The sequence below is a fragment of the Barbus barbus genome (genome assembly GCF_936440315.1).
Source record: "Barbus barbus genome assembly, chromosome: 10".
NCBI lineage: Eukaryota > Metazoa > Chordata > Actinopteri > Cypriniformes > Cyprinidae > Barbus > Barbus barbus.
The window spans coordinates 11,263,460-11,285,409 of NC_136738.1; the positions used below are offsets into that span (position 1 = coordinate 11,263,460).

Below are 21,950 nucleotides of genomic sequence, written 5' to 3' on the forward strand. Positions count from 1 at the left end.
GAACTATGACGTGGAAATTAGCCCGAAGCCAGGCCCTAGAGGCGTTAAAAAAGTCGGGGCCCGGCGGGCCCAGGCAGAAATCCAGGGCTCTACAATGACTTACTTCTTGCGTTGTCATCCTGGAGGGAGGTGTGCTAACAGGGCTTGCAGCAGGTGATTCGGTCATGCCATTAAAAACTGTCTTGTGTTCTTTTTGCCATGGTGGCTATATGATGCTATCTGGAGAATGGATTTCAAGGACTGCGCACACAGATCTACGGCCAATGTTGAATCCAATGTTTATATTTTTCCTACGAATCTTTGAGTCAACGTATTAAACATGAGTGGAATGAATTTGCACCACAGCGCCCCCACACCTTGATGCTCATGACAAGAATAGCATGTATAGTTATCTTTATTGAAGTAAATTAGGTTTAAATCACCGTCATGCATGAATTAATATTTTTGCAATTTTACACATAATAATCCAAGATGATCACATTACACAAAACTGAAATTGCACGTCAAAATAACACAGTCAATATTTATGCAGAATGCGGAAATAAAAAAGGAACTGTTGTAAGCCTTTTTCCCCCAAACAACAGAAAAAAAAAAAGATGAATCATGAAAAGTTGTTTATTGCTCTATGGTTAACATTTCAGAAAATTAAGTACTCTTACACGGACAAAACACAGTGCAACTCACAAAAAGACATGTCAGTGGACATATATTACAATCTATTCCACCCTCCTCATATAAATGTATCTGTTCTGTCTCAAAACATAAGACAGCACTTTTACAGACAGCACTTTGTAGTCTGAAACAGCGACATATCCATTTTTAAGCATTTAATGCTTCTGCAAATGACTGAAACAGGATAAAACAAGACCATTCTTCAACAGGCAAAATTAATGAAATTACTTTATTTTTGGTACAGATTTAATAAATATTTTAATATGTATGTTTATGCAAAGCATTTAGCAAACTATGTCCATGTCTGATGAAAGATTATTAAGACTAAAATATAACATGCATCATATGCATATACTTCATAGAGTTTGTAAAAGCCCATAAATACAAGCTTTGTTAGTGTCACAACAACAGAGGCAATTTTAACACAAATAAGACATTCGAAGTGATATAAAGTGATATAATTTACAGAAAAGAATATTCCAGATTACAGCTGCACAAAAAGTAGAACTCTGTATGCACAGGAACCTCACAAAGCATATAAATCACACACATTCAGTTACACAAACACACATCTCAAGACTGCTAATTGAGAAATCCCTAGTGAACAGCCTTGCATCTCAATGAAGACCACACAGACTTAAAGCACAATATTTAGCAGACAAGTAGTTATGCAGTTATAAACTTTAAGAAATGACAATGCTCCAATACACTCCCATGACTATTGATACACAAAATATTTTATGTTTGGTTTCAGATATGCTGGGCTATTCCATAATTTTAAATATGTAAATTGAATGTTGATTACTATTCTTCATCAGCTTGGAGCCTTTAGTGCAATAAAGTACTACTTGAGAAATAACAGTATAAAATGCATACTTTCTTCACAGTCATATATTTCACATTGGCTTTCAGAAGTCCTCTAGATCAGAGGTCCCCAACCTAGAGGCTATACGTCCCTTAAAAGATTCTTTAGTTCAGAAGGTAGGAAAAGTACACAGGATGGCAATAATGCACCTACTGATAAAAAAAAGGAAAGTCACCTTTTACCAAAAATGTGATGACTTGTATCTAAAATATGGTTTTGTGGCTATGAGCAATTCACATACACATAGCAAATGGGTTGACGTCTACAAACATAGCTGCACTAAGAGTGTCATACTTGTTGGCTGACCATCTAACTAAAGAAGCCCTTTCAGCTACCACTTTCAGACTGAGAATAGATGACACTGAAGTGACAGGCTAAACAAGTCACTGTGGTATGCACTGCAGCTCGACAAACTGACCAATGTTGATAACAAAGGAAATACATTGAAATACTGCTGGTTTATGTGCAATATATTTCAAGCCAAAGTGCATGAGTATGTGGGTGCGTTCAGTGTCAACTAGTAAAACTGGGGCAGAGATTTTCAAGTCTCTGAATGACTACATATCAGGCAAATTTGATCCTTTTGTATTGGAATATGCAGACAGAGTAGCTTCTATGAATGGACAGCTGTCTGGTTTCACTACTTGAGTCAAAGAAGTCGCACCTGAATTTGAATCTACACACCAGTCTAAGTGTAAAATGTCTGGAACTCAACTCTGTGCTGAATGAAGTTGTTAAAATCACATCAATAGCTTTGTGAATCATAATCGTGCTGATTTCATGTAAATTAAATGTTAAAAAATAATAAGTAATGATTGCTCCGATTACACCTCAAACACCCCGTTGATAGCCAGCTGATCCACATAAACAATTTCACCTGTCTGTGGTGTATAAAAGGTTGGAGACCCCTGCTCTGAGAAGAATCTGGTAAAAAGGCTTTGAATGATCAGTTACATAGCCGCCCCCCCCCCCCACCCCCACCCCCCACCATCTTTAGACTTCAGGGTTTGGACCAGACATCTGCACATGCACAAAACGCAAACTATTCTCTTTGAAATGACAGCACTTACAGGAAATCATCCTTCAGGTTTCAACAGGTACACGATACAATCAAAAATGATGAGAGCTGTGTAAAACAGTAGAAAAAAATAGTGCCAGGAAACCACAATCTGTGCAAAGCTTGGCTAAAAAAACAAGCTTACTTTTGCAGACCACATTATGCTGTCTGACGTCAACATATGTTCTTAAAAAAAAATATTGGTCCTGTTTGTTGGTCTGTGTGTGTGTATAGACATTTCGACTTATATTTTTAAGTTACACCAAGCAAAACATTAATGGCACAAAGCATAACAAGTGCAACTCCAAGCATTTGGCACTTACAGTATCAGTTGAGGTAGCAGTATATCATACACTCTTGTTCATTAATTATTCTAATGCTCAGTTGTCATCACAAGATAACATTTCCCTCTTAAACTTCTGGAATCTTTGGCATCTCAACTGAGCATCTGAAATGTCCCAGTATCACTGACAGATAGAGTCAAGAGGGGCACCAGGCCACTGGGTTACTCTTTAACGTCCTTGACCACAGTTACCTGAGACACAGTCTTCTTAACACGTAGTGCTGTCAGACGAGCAGCTGGATTGGTGTACCAGCACTCTCGCATGATCTTACCCATAACCCTCAGTGCCTGGAATAAACACAAACATACAGCACATGGGTGATTCTATACTTTTGACTATTTACAATAGTGGCCAGGACTATTTTCTGTGGCCAATTAAATAATATTTCTTAAAGTTGATATTTAATGACCAAGAATAAACAAAATAGGATAAACAAAAGTCTTACAGGTTTGGAATGACATGAGGGTGAGTAACTGATGATATAATTTACTTTTTGTGGTGAACTAACTCTTTAAACACAAATAATCAAGAAGTAGGTTTATGATGAGGAGCATTTGCTTTTACTATGTTTATTTAAAATGTTTTCGAAAGGAAAATGTCAACTTTCGAAGCATTATTACATCCGTGTAAACTGCTCAATAGATTCCTCATATGAGTGAATACTACATATTATCAAATGTCATCTGAATGGTAGGTTTATCCCACAAACCTCGCAGCTCTGCCACTGGTTGGGAATATTGGGTCGGAGTTTCTGTTCACACACCACTTTCCTCATATCATCCATTGATGGGTCTGATTGCACATGGTCATAATAAGGCAACTGGAAATCTTCATAAATCCCTGCAGAGAACAAAGCATTCATAAGAATTTATTGAAAAGAAGTATTGATAGAAAAAATAAATCTAAAATTTGGGTGCGGATGTGTGGATAAATGGTGTATGCAATATTTTAGATTATGGTCTTCCTTGGGAAATAAAATAAAATATGTTAGTTAAGACTTAAACATAATATTATATCTCATGACCATTTTTCTCACTATCTCTGACCCTAACAATTGAACAAGCTGTTGTATGCTAATGTGTCTTTAAGACTTATGTGTAAGTGCTGTGCATTTCGATTGGCTAACCTTTTCACATGTGATATGAGTAGTAGCAGTAGTAGTAGCACACAGGCTATGGGTTCTAGGTCTATAAAATACTGTAGTTTAAAATAGTGACACCACCTTGTCCTTCAATAAGACTCTCTCACACGAAACTTCAAACAAAGTTTGGTGATCTTTATTAGCTAAGGCAATACTTCCTATTACATCTTATTGTGCCTAGGGGGCAATGTTTCTGAACACTGAATAGGCATCATTGACCAGACATGAAACAAAAATAAACTGTGTATGACTGGTCTATTCATAACAAGAGTGAAACATTTTTCAGGCTGAAAAAAAGAGGGGGAGTATATAATGACAGAATTTTCATTCTGAAGGGAAATATCCCTTTAAGGACTGTCTGCATGAACTTGTTATACATTACAAGGCTTTTTGGAATACTATTCTGATTGGACAATCATGGTAGTGAGCAGGCAAATAATTCTGAATAATGACAGTTAAACATAAGAGCTAAAAAATAAATGATCTATCTATCTTTCGTTTACTTCTTTATGAAAAAACACACACAAGCCATTTCAGTATATAAGGATATATTCTGTATATATTCTTTACTCAAAACATCAATGAAAAAGAACATCATTTAAATCAGTCTACTGCTGGTGTATATTTATTTGGATCTGAGCACTCTTTAACACAGGAAGGCACCTTGGACGGAACATCTGCGAGCAAGTTCCCAGAACACCAGGCCAAGTGAATAGATATCAGCACGCTTAAATGACTCAAAGCTGCTCATGTTTATGGAATCATCCAGGATCTCGGGAGCCATGTACCTGCAGAAACAAACACACTCCAATTAGAGTAATGTACCCACACCGCATGAACGCATTAACCTCCATCAAGATGTCCTCATACACTTGAAAGCAAACAATGACGTGTCTTATACAAGGTCATGTACACACACACATACTAAAACTATAGTCAAACACGCAAAGACACATGTTCTTTATCACTCAAGAATCTTGAATACACAAACACACACACAGTAAATATAAAGTCTTTTAATAGTCAGATTATAGCACCTGTCTGTACATGCAACCAATGTTCTTATCCTGTATGTATTTACTAAGAGACAGCTGACTCAAATACAGTGACTGGCTCTTCCACTGAAGTTTTTATGATTTAATACTTAAAGTAATAATGACCTTATGTAAGAAAAAATATTGTCTAACCTCTTGGTGCCCACTCTGTGGTTAACGGGGATGTCAATAGTGTTGGTGTTGGAGTCGTGTTTGACAGCCAGTCCAAGATCAGCAATCACAGCAGTTCCATTCTTCTTAACCAGAATGTTCTTTGACTTTATGTCTCTGTGAGCAATGGCAGGCTTCCCTGTACCAAGAGCAATATGCCAATTTAATAACAGTTCACATCATATGCCTGAGAAGGCATTTTCATGCAGAAAGATAGTCTTTAGTGTTCAAGTATATTTAGGACAACCAGTCCTAAAAAGTGACAATTTTACTCCGTGTTATTTATTTATTTATGACTAATTAGCTGTGGCTAATTGTGTTAGTTGTATTAACTTGCAAGTAATTAAAGCAAAAACATGAGGATTAATATCAAATTAGCTTCAAAGAGATGAGTAGAGCTAATTAATGTACTCAAGACTAGATTGTTGTAATGCAAAACTGGCAGGATGTCTTGCTGTCTCCATAAACAAGCTCCATAATAAATTTGGTAATACCAGCCAGACAGTGAGGGATGCTTCGCAAACCACTGCCTGCATCTCTAACAATTATTCTAGCATGGGCTTCAAAGACTACAATGTGTTGAACTACAACCCAGACAATGAGTTTTGCTTTACTGACTTGTCTTACAACCCGAATTCCGGAAATGTTGGGACGTTTTTTAAATTTGAATAAAATGAAAACTAAAAGACTTTCAAATCACATGAGCCAATATTTTATTCACAATAGAACATAGATAGCATAAATGTTTAAAGGGATAAATTTTATACTTTTATCAAATTTTCAAATTTGATGCCTGCTGCAGGTCTCAAAAAAGTTGGCACGGGGGCAACAAAGGGCTGAAAAAGCAAGAAATTTGGAAAAGATTCAGCTGGGAGAACATCTAGCAACTAATTAAGTTAATTGACATCAGGTCTGTAAAATAAAAGGGATGACTTAGAGAGGCAGAGTCTCTCAGAAGTAAAGATGGACAGAGACTCTCCAATCTGTGAAAGAGTGAGGAACGTTGTTTTTAAAGTATTTCACAATCTTTTTACACAAAGTCAGATTGCAAAGGCTTTGCAAATCTCATCATCTACAGTGCATAACATCATCAAAAGTTTCAGAGAAACTGGAGAAATCTCTGTGCATAAGGGACAAGGCTGAAGACCTCTGTTGGATGTCCATGGAAGCAGTGTTAATTTTGGCAGGCATTTCTGATTTAGTCTTAGTCTTTATCTTGAGACGAAAATGCTTTCATAGTTTTAGTCTAGTTTTAGTCGACGAAAAGTCATTGCATTTTTGTCAACTTTTAGCCATTACTTTTAGTCAAAAGTTACCAACATTTATTTTGGTAGCTATTTTATATGTAGTATTCAAACAAAAATAGTCATTAATTCTTCTCTCTTTAGACCAAATCAATTAAGCTTAGTTATGAGAAATTTGAATCAAGGATTGAATTTGGAAAAACTGGAATAAATTTTCATTTTTTTGGTAGAGATATAAATTAAACTCATTTTTCAGATACAGTATGTTTACTTAACAAGTATACATTTATTTAACATCTTTTGTTGGTTAACATTTATGACAGATAATTAGGAATGCTGTCCATTTAAGACGGAAGGTATGTATGTAATAGCCTACTGACATACATTCAGTTTTCACTCACCTGTTTAAGCTCACTTAAACCATAACGGACTGTATTTCCGTGAGATACTCTACATGAGAGACATTTGGACTGCTGTGTGTGTATTTGAGCACTGAGAACTGATCGCGCGCTGTATGAGAACTGAAGAAGTGGAGCGTGCGCGAGAGAGAGCACTTCTATCAGCGCGTTTCCGCCTATGGCACCTTCACTAACTTTAAGTTAATCCGACAATGAATTGTGACTCCCGGGAAAAACGGGACGTCTGGTCACCCACTCCCTAACCCTTTGGGTGCTGAGGCCATTGTTTCAGATCGCTAGTTCGCGTTTTGGTAGCCTATCCGTCCACTGCGGCTGCCATGCAAACGCCCCTTTTCCAATGACAGAGACGCACATTTTGAAAGATAAGACAGTTAACGTCGCCTATAGGATGTATTTTGAATGTCCAGTAGTCCTCAAATAACATTTTAGTCCCGTCTCGTCTTGTTAATGAAAGCGTGCATAAATTTCGTCATAGTTTTTATCATCAGATATTAGTTTTAGCTCGTCAACGTCTCGTCTTAGTCACAGAAAAAAGGTTCGTTGACGAATATGTTTCGTCGTCGTCTTCGTCGACGAAATTAACACTGCGTGGAAGGCACTATGAATGCTGAAAGGTATATAAAGGTTTTAGAGCAACATATTCTCCCCTCCAGACGACGTGTATTTCAGCAGGACAATGCAAAACCACATTCTGCAGCTATTACAACAGCATGGCTTTGTAGTAGAAGAGTCCGGGTGAATTGTCCTGCCTGCAGTCCAGATCTTTCACCTATAGAGAATATTTGGCGCATCATTAAACGAAAAATACGTCAAAGACGACCACAAACTCTTCAGCAGCTGGAAACCTATATCGGGCAAGAATGAGACCAAATTCCAACACCAAAACTCCAGAAACTCATAACCTCGATACCCATACGTCTTCAAACTGTTTTGAAAAGAAGAGGAGATGCTACACCATGGTAAACATGCACCCGTCCCAACTATTTTGAGATCTGTAGCAGGCATCAAATTTGATCTATGTTCCATGGTGAAAATATTGGCTCATGTGACTTGAAAGTGTTTTAGTTTTCATTTTATTCAAATTTAAAAAAACATCCCAACATTTCCGGGTTATACATATTAACAGAGGTGGAAAGTAACGAATTACATTTACTCGCGTTACTGTAATCGAGTAGCTTTTTTGTGTACCTCTACTTTTTAAAAGTAATTTTTAAAATGTGTAATTTTACTTTTACTTAAGTATATTTTGTTTGAAGTATTGTACTTCGCTACATTTTAAAACATATTAATTACTGAGTAAAAAAAGAATCGCTCCCTGGAAACTACTGCAGTAAATAATGGGCAGGAGAACAAACTGGCGCTAAAATCACAAGAAAGATGCAGACGGACAAGACAGGCTTTATGGTGAACCCAGCTGAAAACCAAACCCCGTCGTATTCTGCTGAAGTTGAACTCGAAGGAAATCAAGTGAACCCCTGACCATGTTTATGCTCTATTATGCAGTGTAAGCTGTGTTTGCCTAGGGAGACCAAACAAGCAGCTTATAAAATCTCAACATCAACCCTTCGCAAGAATGTAGAGGTAAGGTAAATACTTGCATCATTGCATTGGTGGTTAAAATGAAGCTTTGGCAGTTTAGCAAAAGGTTTTGCACAAATTAGCCAAAAAAACAGTGGTGCAGGGTGTGCAATATATATCGCCTGTGATAATACCGTAGTTGTTTTAACGATGTGCGATTTGACATTATCAGTGTTTAGCCAAAAACCAAACAAAACACTCCTATAGAGTGCCCTGAAGTCTAGTAGATTAGACCAGTGCGTGCGCATTTAGAGTGTGTTCTTTCACTACGTGTTTCAAAATGCATTTCAAATGATCACAAAATTGAATATATAGGGGCAGATTCTCCAAAAATCAGCATGATTACATATAGATTTTTTTTAAATAGTTCAATAAACAAGAATTTAATTAATGAGACACCATGTTTTAGACACCATATTGCCTGTTTTTGCTCTATTTCAACTACAAAAATAATCCCAAACACAGCCATAGCACTGTTTTGCATCTCTGAGCAACATAACAGTGTTTCGTTCCTCAATGAATCAACCGTTTAAATGATTCGGTTCTCACTTATTAACAGTGACTTGGTGACACCTACTGGCAGTTTTAATTTTACATTTAAAGTATCTTCTGATTTTTTTTTTTTTATATATATAATTTCAAATGAGTATTCAACATTTTATGTCTTATATATCAAAACATTATTTCTGCATTTGTAACTGCAGGTTAAATTATTTCATGTCCTGCATGAAACAGTGTGTAAATACATCTAAATGCTACTTCAGATGAAGCTTCTGTGTTTCCTCTGCGTTGCAAAGATGAATTTTGTTGATACTGATTTAATTTGCATGGTAACAGCCCAAATGTCTTATTATTCTAAATAACTGATTCCTTTAATTAAAAACAACTAGTCTGAGATATATAGGCCTATCCCAGGGGTGTCAAACTCAGTTCCTGGAGGGCCGCAGCCCTGCAAAGTTTAGTTATATACCATGTAGTTTTCAATATAAGCCTAAATGATTAGATTAGCTGGATCAGATGTGTTTAATTAGGGTTATATCTATACTGTGGCCCTTCAGGAACTGAAGGGCCACAGTATAGATATAAATTGTATATGAGCTGCTTTTTATGAGTAGATTTTTAGACTGGTACTTGTAATTAAGTAAAACTTAATGTAATGGTACTTTTACTTGAGTAAAATATTTTCGTACTCTTTCCACCTCTGTATATTAATTACATTTATTCCATGATCAGTATTACACTTAAGATGTGACTACATTTATTGTACTGTGTTGCCAAAGGAGCATGGATTTCCACAGTGTTTTTTCTCCCACTAAACGTGTTTCTCCCACAGAGAAACAAGACCAAAAAAAAAAATATATCAAATGTGATGATTCATTGCCTATTCCCATATTCCTACTGTGTGTGATCAATACCTTGAGTGCCAATAATCTCCATATGCAGGTGGGCAATGCCGCTGGCAATGGACAGTGCCAGAACTAGCATCCCCTCCACTGATACTGTGTATCTGTTCAGATAATCAAAGAGAGACCCGTGCTCATGATACTCAGACACCAGCCACAGCTGTGTCCATGAGCCATTATCTGAAAAAAAAGAAAAAAAAAAATATAGATAGATAGATAGATAGATAGATAGATAGATAGATAGATAGATAGATAGATAGATAGATAGATAGATAGATAGATAGATAGATAGATAGATTGATTACAATGCAGGACATTCAAACAAGATGAAGAAGAACATACCAGATTATTTGAAAACCTATGTATGCCAAAATGTATGCCAAGTTCTTAAAAATGTACTCTTTGTATTCATGCAGGGTTCATAAATAAAAATAAATAAATAAATAAAAATTATTTGGATTAAAATTAAGTATTTTCCTCACACCAGTACATGTGACTGTACATGTAATAATAATTTACTTTCATAATCATTATCATTATTATTATTTCACAAATGTATTTCAGATATACATATGCAATCCAATTGATTCAAACCGCAAGAGACTGTAGTACTTTAGAAATTATCAGAAGATCTAGAATTGTATAAAAAGGCATCTATAACAGTTTTCTGGCATATTACACGTAATAATGTTTATAGGTAATGTAATATTTTTGAGTTACAGGATTTTTTAATAACACAGCTATGTCATATATCATCCCCTATGCAACATTGCTGTTTTAAGTCACTCATTTTTGGTAACACTTTATAAAAACGTTCAGTTATAAGTAATTTATAAGTGATTAGTTAATGATGAACTAATAATTTACAAAACATTCATAAGCAATTAATAAGTGATATGCTAATAATTTGTGTATGTTTTGTTAATTCATTTACAAGTCATTTACAAGTAATTAGCTAATGATGAACTAATCATTTACAAAACATGCCTATGCGTTCATAGATGATTAATAAGTGATATGTTAATATTTTTATGTTTTGTAGATTAAGTTATAAATCATTTACAAGTGATTAGATGATGATGAATTAACCATTTACAAAACATGACTATACATTCACAAATGATTAAGTAATATGCTAACGATTTACAAATCTGTCATAAGTTATCTTTAAAAAATAGCATCATGAAATAATCAAACAGATCCTTAATGGTTAATAGTTTAGTTAGGTTACTAGTAAATATAATATTAATCACTTATAAATCATTGAAATGTCAATATTGTAGGGCTGTGCAATTAATTGAATTTGATTATCATGCGCATCTAGTCAGTAAAACAGTTTCTTGATTAGTAGGTAATCGCCATCAACTGCTTTCAAATGGAGCGGGAATTACTACACAGAACCGTAATTCACTGACAAGCTAGGCAATTTCGTGTTCATAATCGAAGGTGATTCGTCTGCGATTATGAACGTAATCAATTTGAAAGCAGGTGATGGCGATTTACTGCAAATCACTGAACCGCCTTTACTGACTAGATGCACATGATAATCTAATTCGATTTAATTGCACAGCCCTACAACACTGTACTATTATCTCAATAAACATTATAAATAATTTACACATTTTTCTGTATCCCCTAATCTAAAGTGTAAACTACACATCACTTGTAAATGTGTTGCCCATCATTTCTAGATCTTGTTTACCTGTTACAAATGATCTGTAGGTGTATACAAGGCATTTACAACACTTTCTGCATCCCCTAATCTAAAGTGTAAACTACTCATCACTTGTAAATGTGTTGAACATCATTTGTAGATCTTGTTTACCTGTAACAAATGAGCTGTAGGTGTATACAAGGCATTTGCAACACTTTCTGCATCCCCTGATCTAAAGTGTAAACTACTCATCACTTGTAAATGTGTTGCACATCATTTGTAGATCTTGTTTACCTGTAACAAATGAGCTGTAGGTGTATACAAGGCATTTGCAACACTTTCTGCATCCCCTAATCTAAAGTGTAAACTACTCATCAGTTGTAAATGTTTTACAAACCTTCCGGTTACAGGTTGTTTGTGTGTGTGTATATATATATATATATATATATATATATTTACACACAACTGGAAACCATAAAGTTTGTAAAACATTTACAAGTGATGAGTAGTTTACACTTTAGATTAGGGGATGCAGAAAGTGTTGTAAATGCCTTGTATATACCTACAGATAATTTGCAACAGGTAAGAAAGATCTATAAATTATGTATAACACATTTACAAGTGATGAGTAGTTCACATTTTAGATTAGGGGATGCAGAAAGTGTTGTAAATGATTTATAATGTTTATTGAGATAATAGTACAATTTTGCTGTTAGGAGTGAAGATGTTGACTGTATGAAGGACATCATGGATTCAAGTATCATGTTATTTTGGGAAAGATTGTGATGCCTTTGGTGCAGAGACTAACTCTTAATCATCAATGGACTTTCCTGCAGGACAACCTCTCCAAAGTAAACATCCAAATCTATGCTTGGTTCAGGGATTGATCATAGAATGTTCTTGAGAAGCCTGTTTAGTCTTCATATTTAAATCTCATTGAAAATATTTGGTGGAATTTGAAGAACTCAGCATGCCCCTCTGACCATCAACGGTGCGACTGTGGAGAGAGTGAGCAGCACCAAGTTCCTGGGTGTGCACATCACTGAGGACCTCTCCTGGACTAACAACACTGTAGCACTGGCCAAGAAAGCACAGCAGCGTCTCTACTTCCTCCGCAAACTCAGAAGAGCCAGAGCCCCGGCCCCCATCATGTGCACCTTCTACAGAGGCACCATCGAGAGCATCCTGACTAGCTGCATCACTGTGTGGTATGGCGCTTGCAACGCATCCTGCCGCAAGTCACTTCAGCGCATAGTGAGAGCAGCTGAGAAGATCGTTGGTGTCTCTCTCCCCTCCCTCCAGGACATCTACAGCACCCGTCTCACCCGCAAAGCCCTCCGCATTGCAGGCGATCCCACCCACCCGACACACAGCTTCTTCAGTCTGCTGCCATCAGGGAGGAGACTGCGGAGTCTCCAGGCGAGGACCAGCAGACTGAAGGACAGCTTCATACATCAGGCTGTCAGGAAGCTGAACTCCCTCCCGTCCTTGCCCCCCCTACCCTCTTTCACCCCCATTTAACACAGCAACACACTAGGAACTCTGACTCTGTGACACTCCCCCCCACCGACCAACAAACTGTGACCGGCACCTGTCACTTGTGCAGCATTGGCTGATCACTACCCATCCAACATTGACTGCAAATTACCTCTTCGGATAGTCTGACAAAAACTATCCGAACAGTCACTTCGACTTGTCACTTTAACAGACTGATAAGCTCTTCTTGCACTACACTCATAACAAAACAAAACATCTGCACAGTTTTGTTTTTGTTTTTGTACATTCAACTGGTTTGCACTCCATCTATTCTGCCATGTGCCTTATGCACTTTATCTATCTCTCTTGTTTTTATTTTCTACAATGTCCTCAGACTGATAAGCTCTTTTGCACTACAAATATATCTACACAGTGTTGTTTATTTAACTGGTTTTGCACTCTATCTGCCATGCGCCTTATGCCACTTTATCGATCTAATTCTTATTTTTTTCTACAATATCCTCATTTGTATAATTGTATAGTTGTATGTACATATGTTTAAACTGTATTTATCTGTATCTGAACGTGTTTAATGTTAACTGTATGCACCAAGGGTCTGAGAGTAATGCAATTTCAATTCTCTGTATGTATGTACTGTACATGTGGAAGAATTGACAATAAAGCTGACTTGAACTTGAACTTGAAAGAAAGCAGTGGTAATGTGAAAACCAAAGATTATCAGTGATATTATCACTCAAAGCTTTATCAAGTGAGGAATGGGCCTAGATTGCAGTAGAGAGGTGACATAAGCTTCTAAGCACTTGCAATTGAATTGCTATAAAGAATAAAATATTTGACCTTTGGGGGTTGAATAATTTTGTACATGGAAGTTTAGGGACAATTAGATTTTTTTTTTCTCCATTATTCAACTTTGCGTTCTCACAATCACTCAAATTAGTTTTAATAAACTTTCTCTAATAGTTTACTAATGCATTTGTTGAATTTTTTGCATAAAATGTTGTTCTTGGCAGCAAAATCAAATATGTACAGTATATGTATATGTGTGCGTATGTAGAGGAAAGTCAGGTTTGGAATGACATTCCGGGAAGTAAATTATGCCAATTATGCTGTGGCTGCCGTCGCATCATCCAAGTGGATGCTGCACACTGGTGGTGGTTGAGGAGAGACCCCCTATATGTTTGTAAAGTGATTTGGGTGTACAACAATACGCATTAAAGCGCTATATAAATGCCTCATTCATTCATTCATTCATTCATAATTTTGGGGTAAACTTTCCTTTTAAGCTTGCATTGGTTTGGTAACCTAAAGCAAGATGGATGAGGAGTAATAACTTATTGAACAAAACATCTTGGTAAGGTATGCAACCTTGGTTTCCTGAGTAGAGAACAAGACACTGCATCAGTAACTGACAATATGGCAATACATATGTAATACATACGTAACTCTGCCTTTCTCACACAGAACAATCTCTTGGACAGCAATGAGCCTGGTTTCAGAACATTCAACCAAGACCGCCTTGCTCTCAGTTGTTGATGCCCTAAGGCACCGTTTACACTAGTGCGTTTTTGTTTTAAAATGGCGTTTTAGAATGAAAACGATCCTCATCTACACTGGCGTTTCCTCTGAGTTTCAGAAACGATCTGCATGAAAATGCATGTCACATGACCATTCATGCATGTACAACCAGGGGAAGACTTAACCAATAGGCGAGGTAAACGGCTGCTTAGGGCCCGGGAATCAGGTGGCCCCGTCTGATATTTGCAAAACATATTTGGCAAATGCACCAGTATGTATTTGTGTTATGGAGAGCGTCAAATTTTCACTCAGCACTCAAAATGGCGAGTTTTTGTCAGGTGCGGAGTTCTGCAAGGTTGTGAATCCTCTCATTATAACAACTTGTAGATAAGATGTAAATAAGAGATTCACTGTGCAGAGAGCTTATTAACGGAACGTCGTGAGATCGCGATGAACTGAAGTGAGTGACAGCTTGTAGTGATTATAGACAGAGAGCTCTTTGCACACATTCTAAGCTGTTTTGACTGTCTCAGAACAGTTATATTTGGCTTGATGTTTCAAAATTACTCTCTTGTGTGTTTTTCCTAGGCGCACCAGCACGAACAATGAATGCAAATGATCTATAAACTAAAAATGTGTATAAATGCACGAATGCAATGACTGGAGATTTTCACTTAATAGATTACATTTTCGATTTGTTTCTCGGCAAACCCTATCTTATGCCTTAAGAACACTTGGAATACGAAACGCGTTGAATCGGATAATTTTATGACATTGTAGAACCTTGTCGAAACAAGAACACACACACACACCTATTAACAGGACAGCACATTCCTGAGGAACCCCCCTCTTTTCATTATCTGTGGTCGTTAAACATCCTGCTCTGCTCTCTTTAACGTCTCACGAGACCCCTAAAACAAGGATAGATTTGTGGAGTAAATCTGGAATGTATTTAGAACAGAACCTTCAATGTTGTTCCTGACCGGTTTACCATAAATAAAAGTCGCATAATCAACAGTACAAAGCATGTGGCATCTGGAAAGGCTCCAGCACAGACCCTCCCTGATACCTCCTGATCGTTTAACGCAGTAATTCAATGATGGTATCAACAAAGATGATTGTATTTATAACAGACGTCCGAGCTAAGAAAATTACCAGACCTCCACAAAAGTGACATTCCCATGACCTCCTGTTTCTCTCCAGCAGAGAAATGTGCCTTTTCTTCTTATTGGCAGAACAAAGAAAATCAGACCTTTATAAGTGTTCCAAAAGGACAAATAATAATTGTTGCTGCTACCTTAAGGTTGTATGTTATTTTATGTCTTTCATATGCTTGGTGTGATTATTTAGAAGGTAGGATGTTAATCGATGCATTAACCCAGGTAGTATATAAATCGATGCATTAACCCAGGTAGTATATAAAATTAAGGTATGTATTTTGTGTATGCCAAATACCTGTTGTTTGATTTTGAAAACCATTATAATATTATAATAAAATTATATCCCTCTGAAAATTTAATCTGAATCGATCCTATCAATATTAATCATGACATCATTAAAATTTAATTGGGAATCACGATTTATAATTTGAAATTCTAAATTCAATTCGTAATCATTTGGATCAATCTGTCTTATTTTCAATCCTGTAGTTACTTAATTAACACGGAAGTTAATTTAAGTTTCCTTTTGCTTGGGTCTAATAGTAAATAGGGCTCCCCTTAGTGCTTGGTTGGTGAAGTGACATTGTTTCCAGTGCAGGTTACAGCAAGTGGAGCCACCCATTCCGACTTAAGCCTGGTGCAGGCTGGAGGGGAAAACTGAATATCTCTGTTCTAGTGTTGCACAGTGAAGGTCCACAGCAGGCCTAGCAATCGGTTATCGGATGAGGAGTCAACAGGCTGACTGGGCGAAGGTGCGGATATACCACCTCGGCTAGCTATTGACTGAGGTACGTCGGACTCCGGGTCCGCGCTGACAGGATAGCTCCCGAGATCTAGCCCCGCCCCTCTTCAGGCCAGTAGTCGGTGACGTGCCTCACCCGTGTCTCAGCCCGGTTGTACCAAAAGCCAAAGCTGTCTGAGAGGCTCACGGCAATACGGTGGGGACAGAGTGTTTGACAGAACCCTTACAGGAGCTCACCTGGTGAGCTCGAGTGGTGGGCCTTGCTGCTGTACTCCACTGGACCAATTTACATTTATTCATTTAGCTGACGCTTTTATCCAAAGTGACTTACAATTGCTATATATGTCTGGAGCAACTAGGGGGTTAAGTGTCTTGCTCAGGGACACATTGGTGTCTCACAGTGGATTCGAACCCGGGTCTCTCACACCAAAGGCATGTGTCTTATCCACTGCGCCATCACCACCCCGTTGGAGGAATTTAATTCCTCACCCTGCCAAGGGCATAAGTTAACCTTCTAATTAGCCAAACTCCAAAAGAAAATTAGGTTTTTCTCAATACTTAGGCCAGTGTGTTTTACCCTACTAAAACAACAAAGCCAAACCCCTAAGTGTATTGACTCGACAGCGCCACCGCGCTGCCACACTTGTTACTAATCCTGACACTGGGAGTAAATCCTCACTCTTCTTCTCTTTTCTCCCTGCCAATATCTTTTAAATTGACTACTGCTACTGTTTGCTGGGATTTTGCCTGAGGGAAAGCATAAGAAGAGAACTTTAGCAATTGAACATGTATTTGTGAAACTTGAGAACGATGTTTCAAAATTGTTTTTCATTTACCTTCCTCTTTTGTGAAATCCTACCCTGGTAGGCTAAGGCAGGTCAACGAAAAGGTAGGCATCTGCAAGATTTCCAGCATGCACGAGGGACACTCTAACTAGCGTTGTGGTGTCAATCTTGCCATTAAGGGATCAGTACTGTCATTGCTATTGTCTCCTTCACCCCGGAGAAAATTAATAAAAAGGGGGCTTTCCTTTACAGGAAAAGGGGGAAGCATTCAATTATCACCCAGTTCCTTGCTCCGTTGGTGTTCTTCTTCCCTTCATCTGTTCTCTAGCTGTGCTACCTGAGTGTGTGCTCAATTTTTCCCCACAGAGGCAATAAATTAGAAGCACGCCTCCCAAAGGATCACAGTCACAGAGAATCACACTCACCTGCTTTAATACACACTCAACACTAGTACACACAGTACAGTGCATATCTACACCCCTTGTTTGTTTGATTTGTTTTGTTTTGTTTTTTCCTTCTCAAGGTCCATATCAGTTGCGGTTTGAGATCTCCCTCACACCGTCAGAACACAGTCTCGCACGACAGAATATGTCGGTCACTGGGAGGATCTGGAAACATGGCTAAGTGTTGCGACAGACAGCCTCCTCCCTAAAGCCGCTGAAGCACTGAAACACCAGACACAGGACCAGCTGGATGACAACATAACAAGGCTCATGGCACAAGGCCCGAATCAAAGCTACACGCAAAAAGAATTAGCCAAGATCACCAGCTCCTTAAGCCACACACTCACTGCTACCCTCAAGTTGAGCAACAAGCATGCTGCACAGCTCCAGCAGGAGTTGACGCATCGAGCACATTGCATTGACGCATTGCACAACGACGCATCGAGCAGCTGGAACTGGAAGCTCAGGAATGACGGGAAGGACCCGATGGGGTGGAACAAGGTGCTGAGGAAGAGATCAATAGGCTAAAAAGGCCCAAGCAGCTAACAGCCAAGAAATGCAACAAGTCAAGGCAGACTGCACTGAGCGGTCCGAAAAGCTACACTATGCCGAACAGCTTCTGGAGAAAGCAAAAGCTGTCTTCAGAGATAAAACGGCAGAATCAAAGCCCTTGAAGCTCACCTGGATGAGTCAAGAAGTGAGGTTAGCTGTCTAACATGACAGCGAGACTATGTCTGATAGTTTCCAAGAGGAACTCAAGCACGCCTACGGACTGCGTCGTGAGCCATCGAGGACACGACACGCACCGACCTCACCCCTGCCGAGCAGGACCGGGTCACCTGTTCCTGGACTGACACGTGAGAAAAAGGTGGAAGGGGTGGTGTTGAAACATTCCCCAACCTGGAGAACTTTGCCTCAGGTTACCTCAGCCAAAAGAATCTGCTGCAGCCAGCCACAGATCATTGCATGGCTTGGACCTAAAAGACCTCGACAAGCTCACCAGGAACATTGGCAAATTCAACCCGAGCGTGCCAAATAGCCAAAATGTCCAAGCTTATCTCCAAGATACCGATTTCCATCTGGAAATGCGACCTAACGTTCCGGACAAAAATAGACTCTATTTACTCCGAATGACATCCAGTCCTGAAGTTCGCAGCTTCCTGGACCGGTAACCTGCTCACACAAAGACTGATTACCAACTGCTCCGAGAAGCCCTCATTAAAGAGTTATCCAACCCTGAGTCCGAACAAGGCCTAGTGGCTGCCCTGGAGACAAGACAAGGACTTCATGAACCTCCTCAAGCCTGGAGCCGACTCAGACGAACATACTTCGGAACTCACAACAAACCCGACATGGAGGATGAACTAAACTTCAAAACTCTCTTCCTAAGGAACCTTCACCCCGGCGTAAGCCACCATCTTCGCGTTCTTGCATGTCCACGAACAATGAATGCTCAGCAGTTGCGAGAGCTGGCGCAGAAAGCCTACGACAAACAAAAGATGGCCTCAGAAAAGAGCGCCAAAACCCCAGCAGTTCTTGACTTCAACACTCAAAGTCAAGGGCTGCTCTAGAGGGCGCCCAACGCCAAGACAATGCCAAGCTGCCACTCAGAGAGTGGAATGCACCCTCGTCCAACAAAGAACAAGACTCCCACGCTAGTACCAGATATAAACAGAGGTATGAACGCTGGGGTGGGCCGCGTGGACATCAACGCTCACCTGGACGGCACTGGGAAAAGACATGGGACAAATCAAGGCCTCATGAGAGTCAATGGGAGAGATCGTGGAACCAGCCAAGCTCATTTGGAAACTCAAGAGAATAAAACTCATGGGAATTCAACGGAAACGCCAAGGGAAAACGACAAAATCACCCTGGAGCGACTAGCCCAAGGAATCGACGAATTCACAAAGATTCCAAGCTGACCGAGTGCAAACTGAATCCACGCAAGAACAAAAGACACCACCGTGTTTTGACTCAAGAAGAACAAGAACTGTTGAAAATGATGATGAAAGAATTCTTCCAACGAAAAGAAGAGGATTGGAAATGGGAAAAGAAAGAGAAACCAGATTCGGCCTGACTAGCGGCCGGACGAGAAGGCAGCGACCAGCTGACCCAACCAGCCATGGAGAACTGCACTCCTTCACCTCACTCTCAGAGAACCGCAATCGCAATAACTTCAGATGGACACGAAACCCCACCTGAAAACCCAGCAACAGAGTTAACCACTAACTCAACACCCAATGCTCCAGATCACAGCAGCGTCCAACAAACACCTGCTGACGAAACCCCTCAAGCTCCTGAAAGTGCTGTCTTGGTCGTCTGCCACTCCTCTGAAAAACACCACATCAGCCCTGATATCCTAACGGTTTCCTCCCAAACTCCAGTCCCTCAATTCTAGGCAATCTCATTGAGAAAGGTATAGCAAGAAAGTTTTATCTCATCATCATCGTTGAACAACACATCAGAGTCAAAGCCCTTCTTGATACGGGAGCCGACATCACTCTAATGTCCACCGAGCTCCTCGAAAAAGTCCAAGAAAGAACAAAGAGGACTAACAGAACCCTCCAGAGGTGTGAGTTGAACCTCCAAGCATATTCCCACACGGGCCTCCAACTGAAACATGTGGCCCCAATCCACCTAACGGTGGGATCAATGGATCTCGTCCATCCAGTATACGTTTCACCACTCAAGACGTATCCACTTCTCATTGGGAAAGATCTGCTTAATCGCTTCAAACCTCTAATAGACTTCAAGCACCTAAAGATGTGGACACAAGTCCGTGAACCTCTGCCCTGCCAGTCATTAGACTCCAACGAGTTGCAGTGTCAAGTAACAGACACCGCCCCTAATTCACTGACTGATGATGCAGTAGCAAAGCCTGTACCTGGATCAAGCACAAGCAACAAAGACCAGGACCCTCTCCTCTGCTCACTGCAGGAGCCTGAATCAAACGCAGGCCCCCTTCGAATCATGACTGCAATAGATGTCCAAGGCACATCAGTGTCTGATGCGGCACTAGCCCTTTGGGCAGAGAACTCAGCCATCAGCCTGAAGATATTCAGAACACTGAAGCAAAGACATCAGAGTCTACCACATGTCACTAAGCACAGCCGCTTCCCTCTCAGTCCCTGGTCAACAACCATGGCCACCTCCAAGATCATCTGCGCTCTGGACATGCGATGGAACAACAGACATCTGAGTCACTATTTGCTCATTGTCCCAGACCTGCCTCATGACATCTACATTAGAGCGGATATCATGGTCCGGCTCAATGCTTGCATTGATACCATGAACGACATCATATGGGCTCCTCTGTCACACCAACAGACAACTTCAGTCAACCTCAAGAACCTCCAATCTGGTCAAACCATGCCAGACGCATGTGCTATGATCACAGAGCAAGAAGCCACAATACCTGCCTACAGCAAGAGTGTTAGTGTCCGCCTCAACATGCGACCTGGCCAAACTCTCAACAGTAAGCTAGGCTTCTTCCACCCTTCCAGGACCTGCCTGAAACTAGGACTGACCCTGGAAGCCACACCTCTCATGGAAGTGTCATCTCGTGCTGTACCTGGACATGACATTATCGTTTATTGGAAAAAGGTTCAAGGTCATTCACATGAACCGGGACAAGACAAAGACTTCAATGACCAAACCGATGCCCTCGCCAAAGCAGGCGCATTACACGGAGAGTCCTGGACATTTCAAACCCTCCCAACCAACCCATCAGTGGCAGCCATAACCCACCGCCAGCATGCCACTGGCGCTCATACCCCCGCCTCCTTCCACATTACCCTATCACCTCAGTTCGCTGCTGACGATCTCCTCATCCTCCAAATTGTGGATCCAACACTGCGAACTATGGCAGCTCACATTGCCGAACCCTTATCTCCTCCTATTTCCACCTCCGACCTAACCGCTTCCTCCGAGCTCCGCACGCTCCACTCAATCAAGCACATGTTGCTTCTAAGAGACGGTGTTCTCGCGTATGTCCCTGAGCCCCTCACTACGCCAAAGCTCGTAGTACCTCACGGCCAAAGGGGGATAATGCTGACACACGCACACGATGCACCATGCGCGGGACACCACGGTGGCAAGGCCACATATGAAACCCTCAAGCAAGTAGCATACTGGCCTGGCATGCAGCAAGACGTAGCAGAATACGTAAAAGGATGCCTGGTGTGTTGCCAGTTCCAACCGGCAAACCCAAACCACCGAGCCCCACT

The 21,950-nt window shown here is 39.9% G+C and overlaps 1 protein-coding gene across 1 annotated transcript in view; it reads right to left on the reverse strand.

Annotated features, from left to right (window-relative positions):
- Positions 1-378: 378 nt before the first annotated feature.
- The window catches only part of LOC306876397 (activin receptor type-1C-like), a 116,333-nt gene continuing 94,761 nt past the window's right edge, over positions 379-21,950 (reverse strand). The window contains exons 5-9 of the mRNA XM_079427519.1: positions 9,941-10,108; positions 5,267-5,423; positions 4,743-4,867; positions 3,648-3,778; positions 379-3,225 (exon numbers count right to left, since the gene is read on the reverse strand). Of these exons, the coding sequence (XP_079283645.1) occupies positions 3,100-3,225; positions 3,648-3,778; positions 4,743-4,867; positions 5,267-5,423; positions 9,941-10,108 (707 nt within the window). The 3' untranslated portion in view covers positions 379-3,099. The remainder of the gene's footprint in view (positions 3,226-3,647; positions 3,779-4,742; positions 4,868-5,266; positions 5,424-9,940; positions 10,109-21,950) is intronic.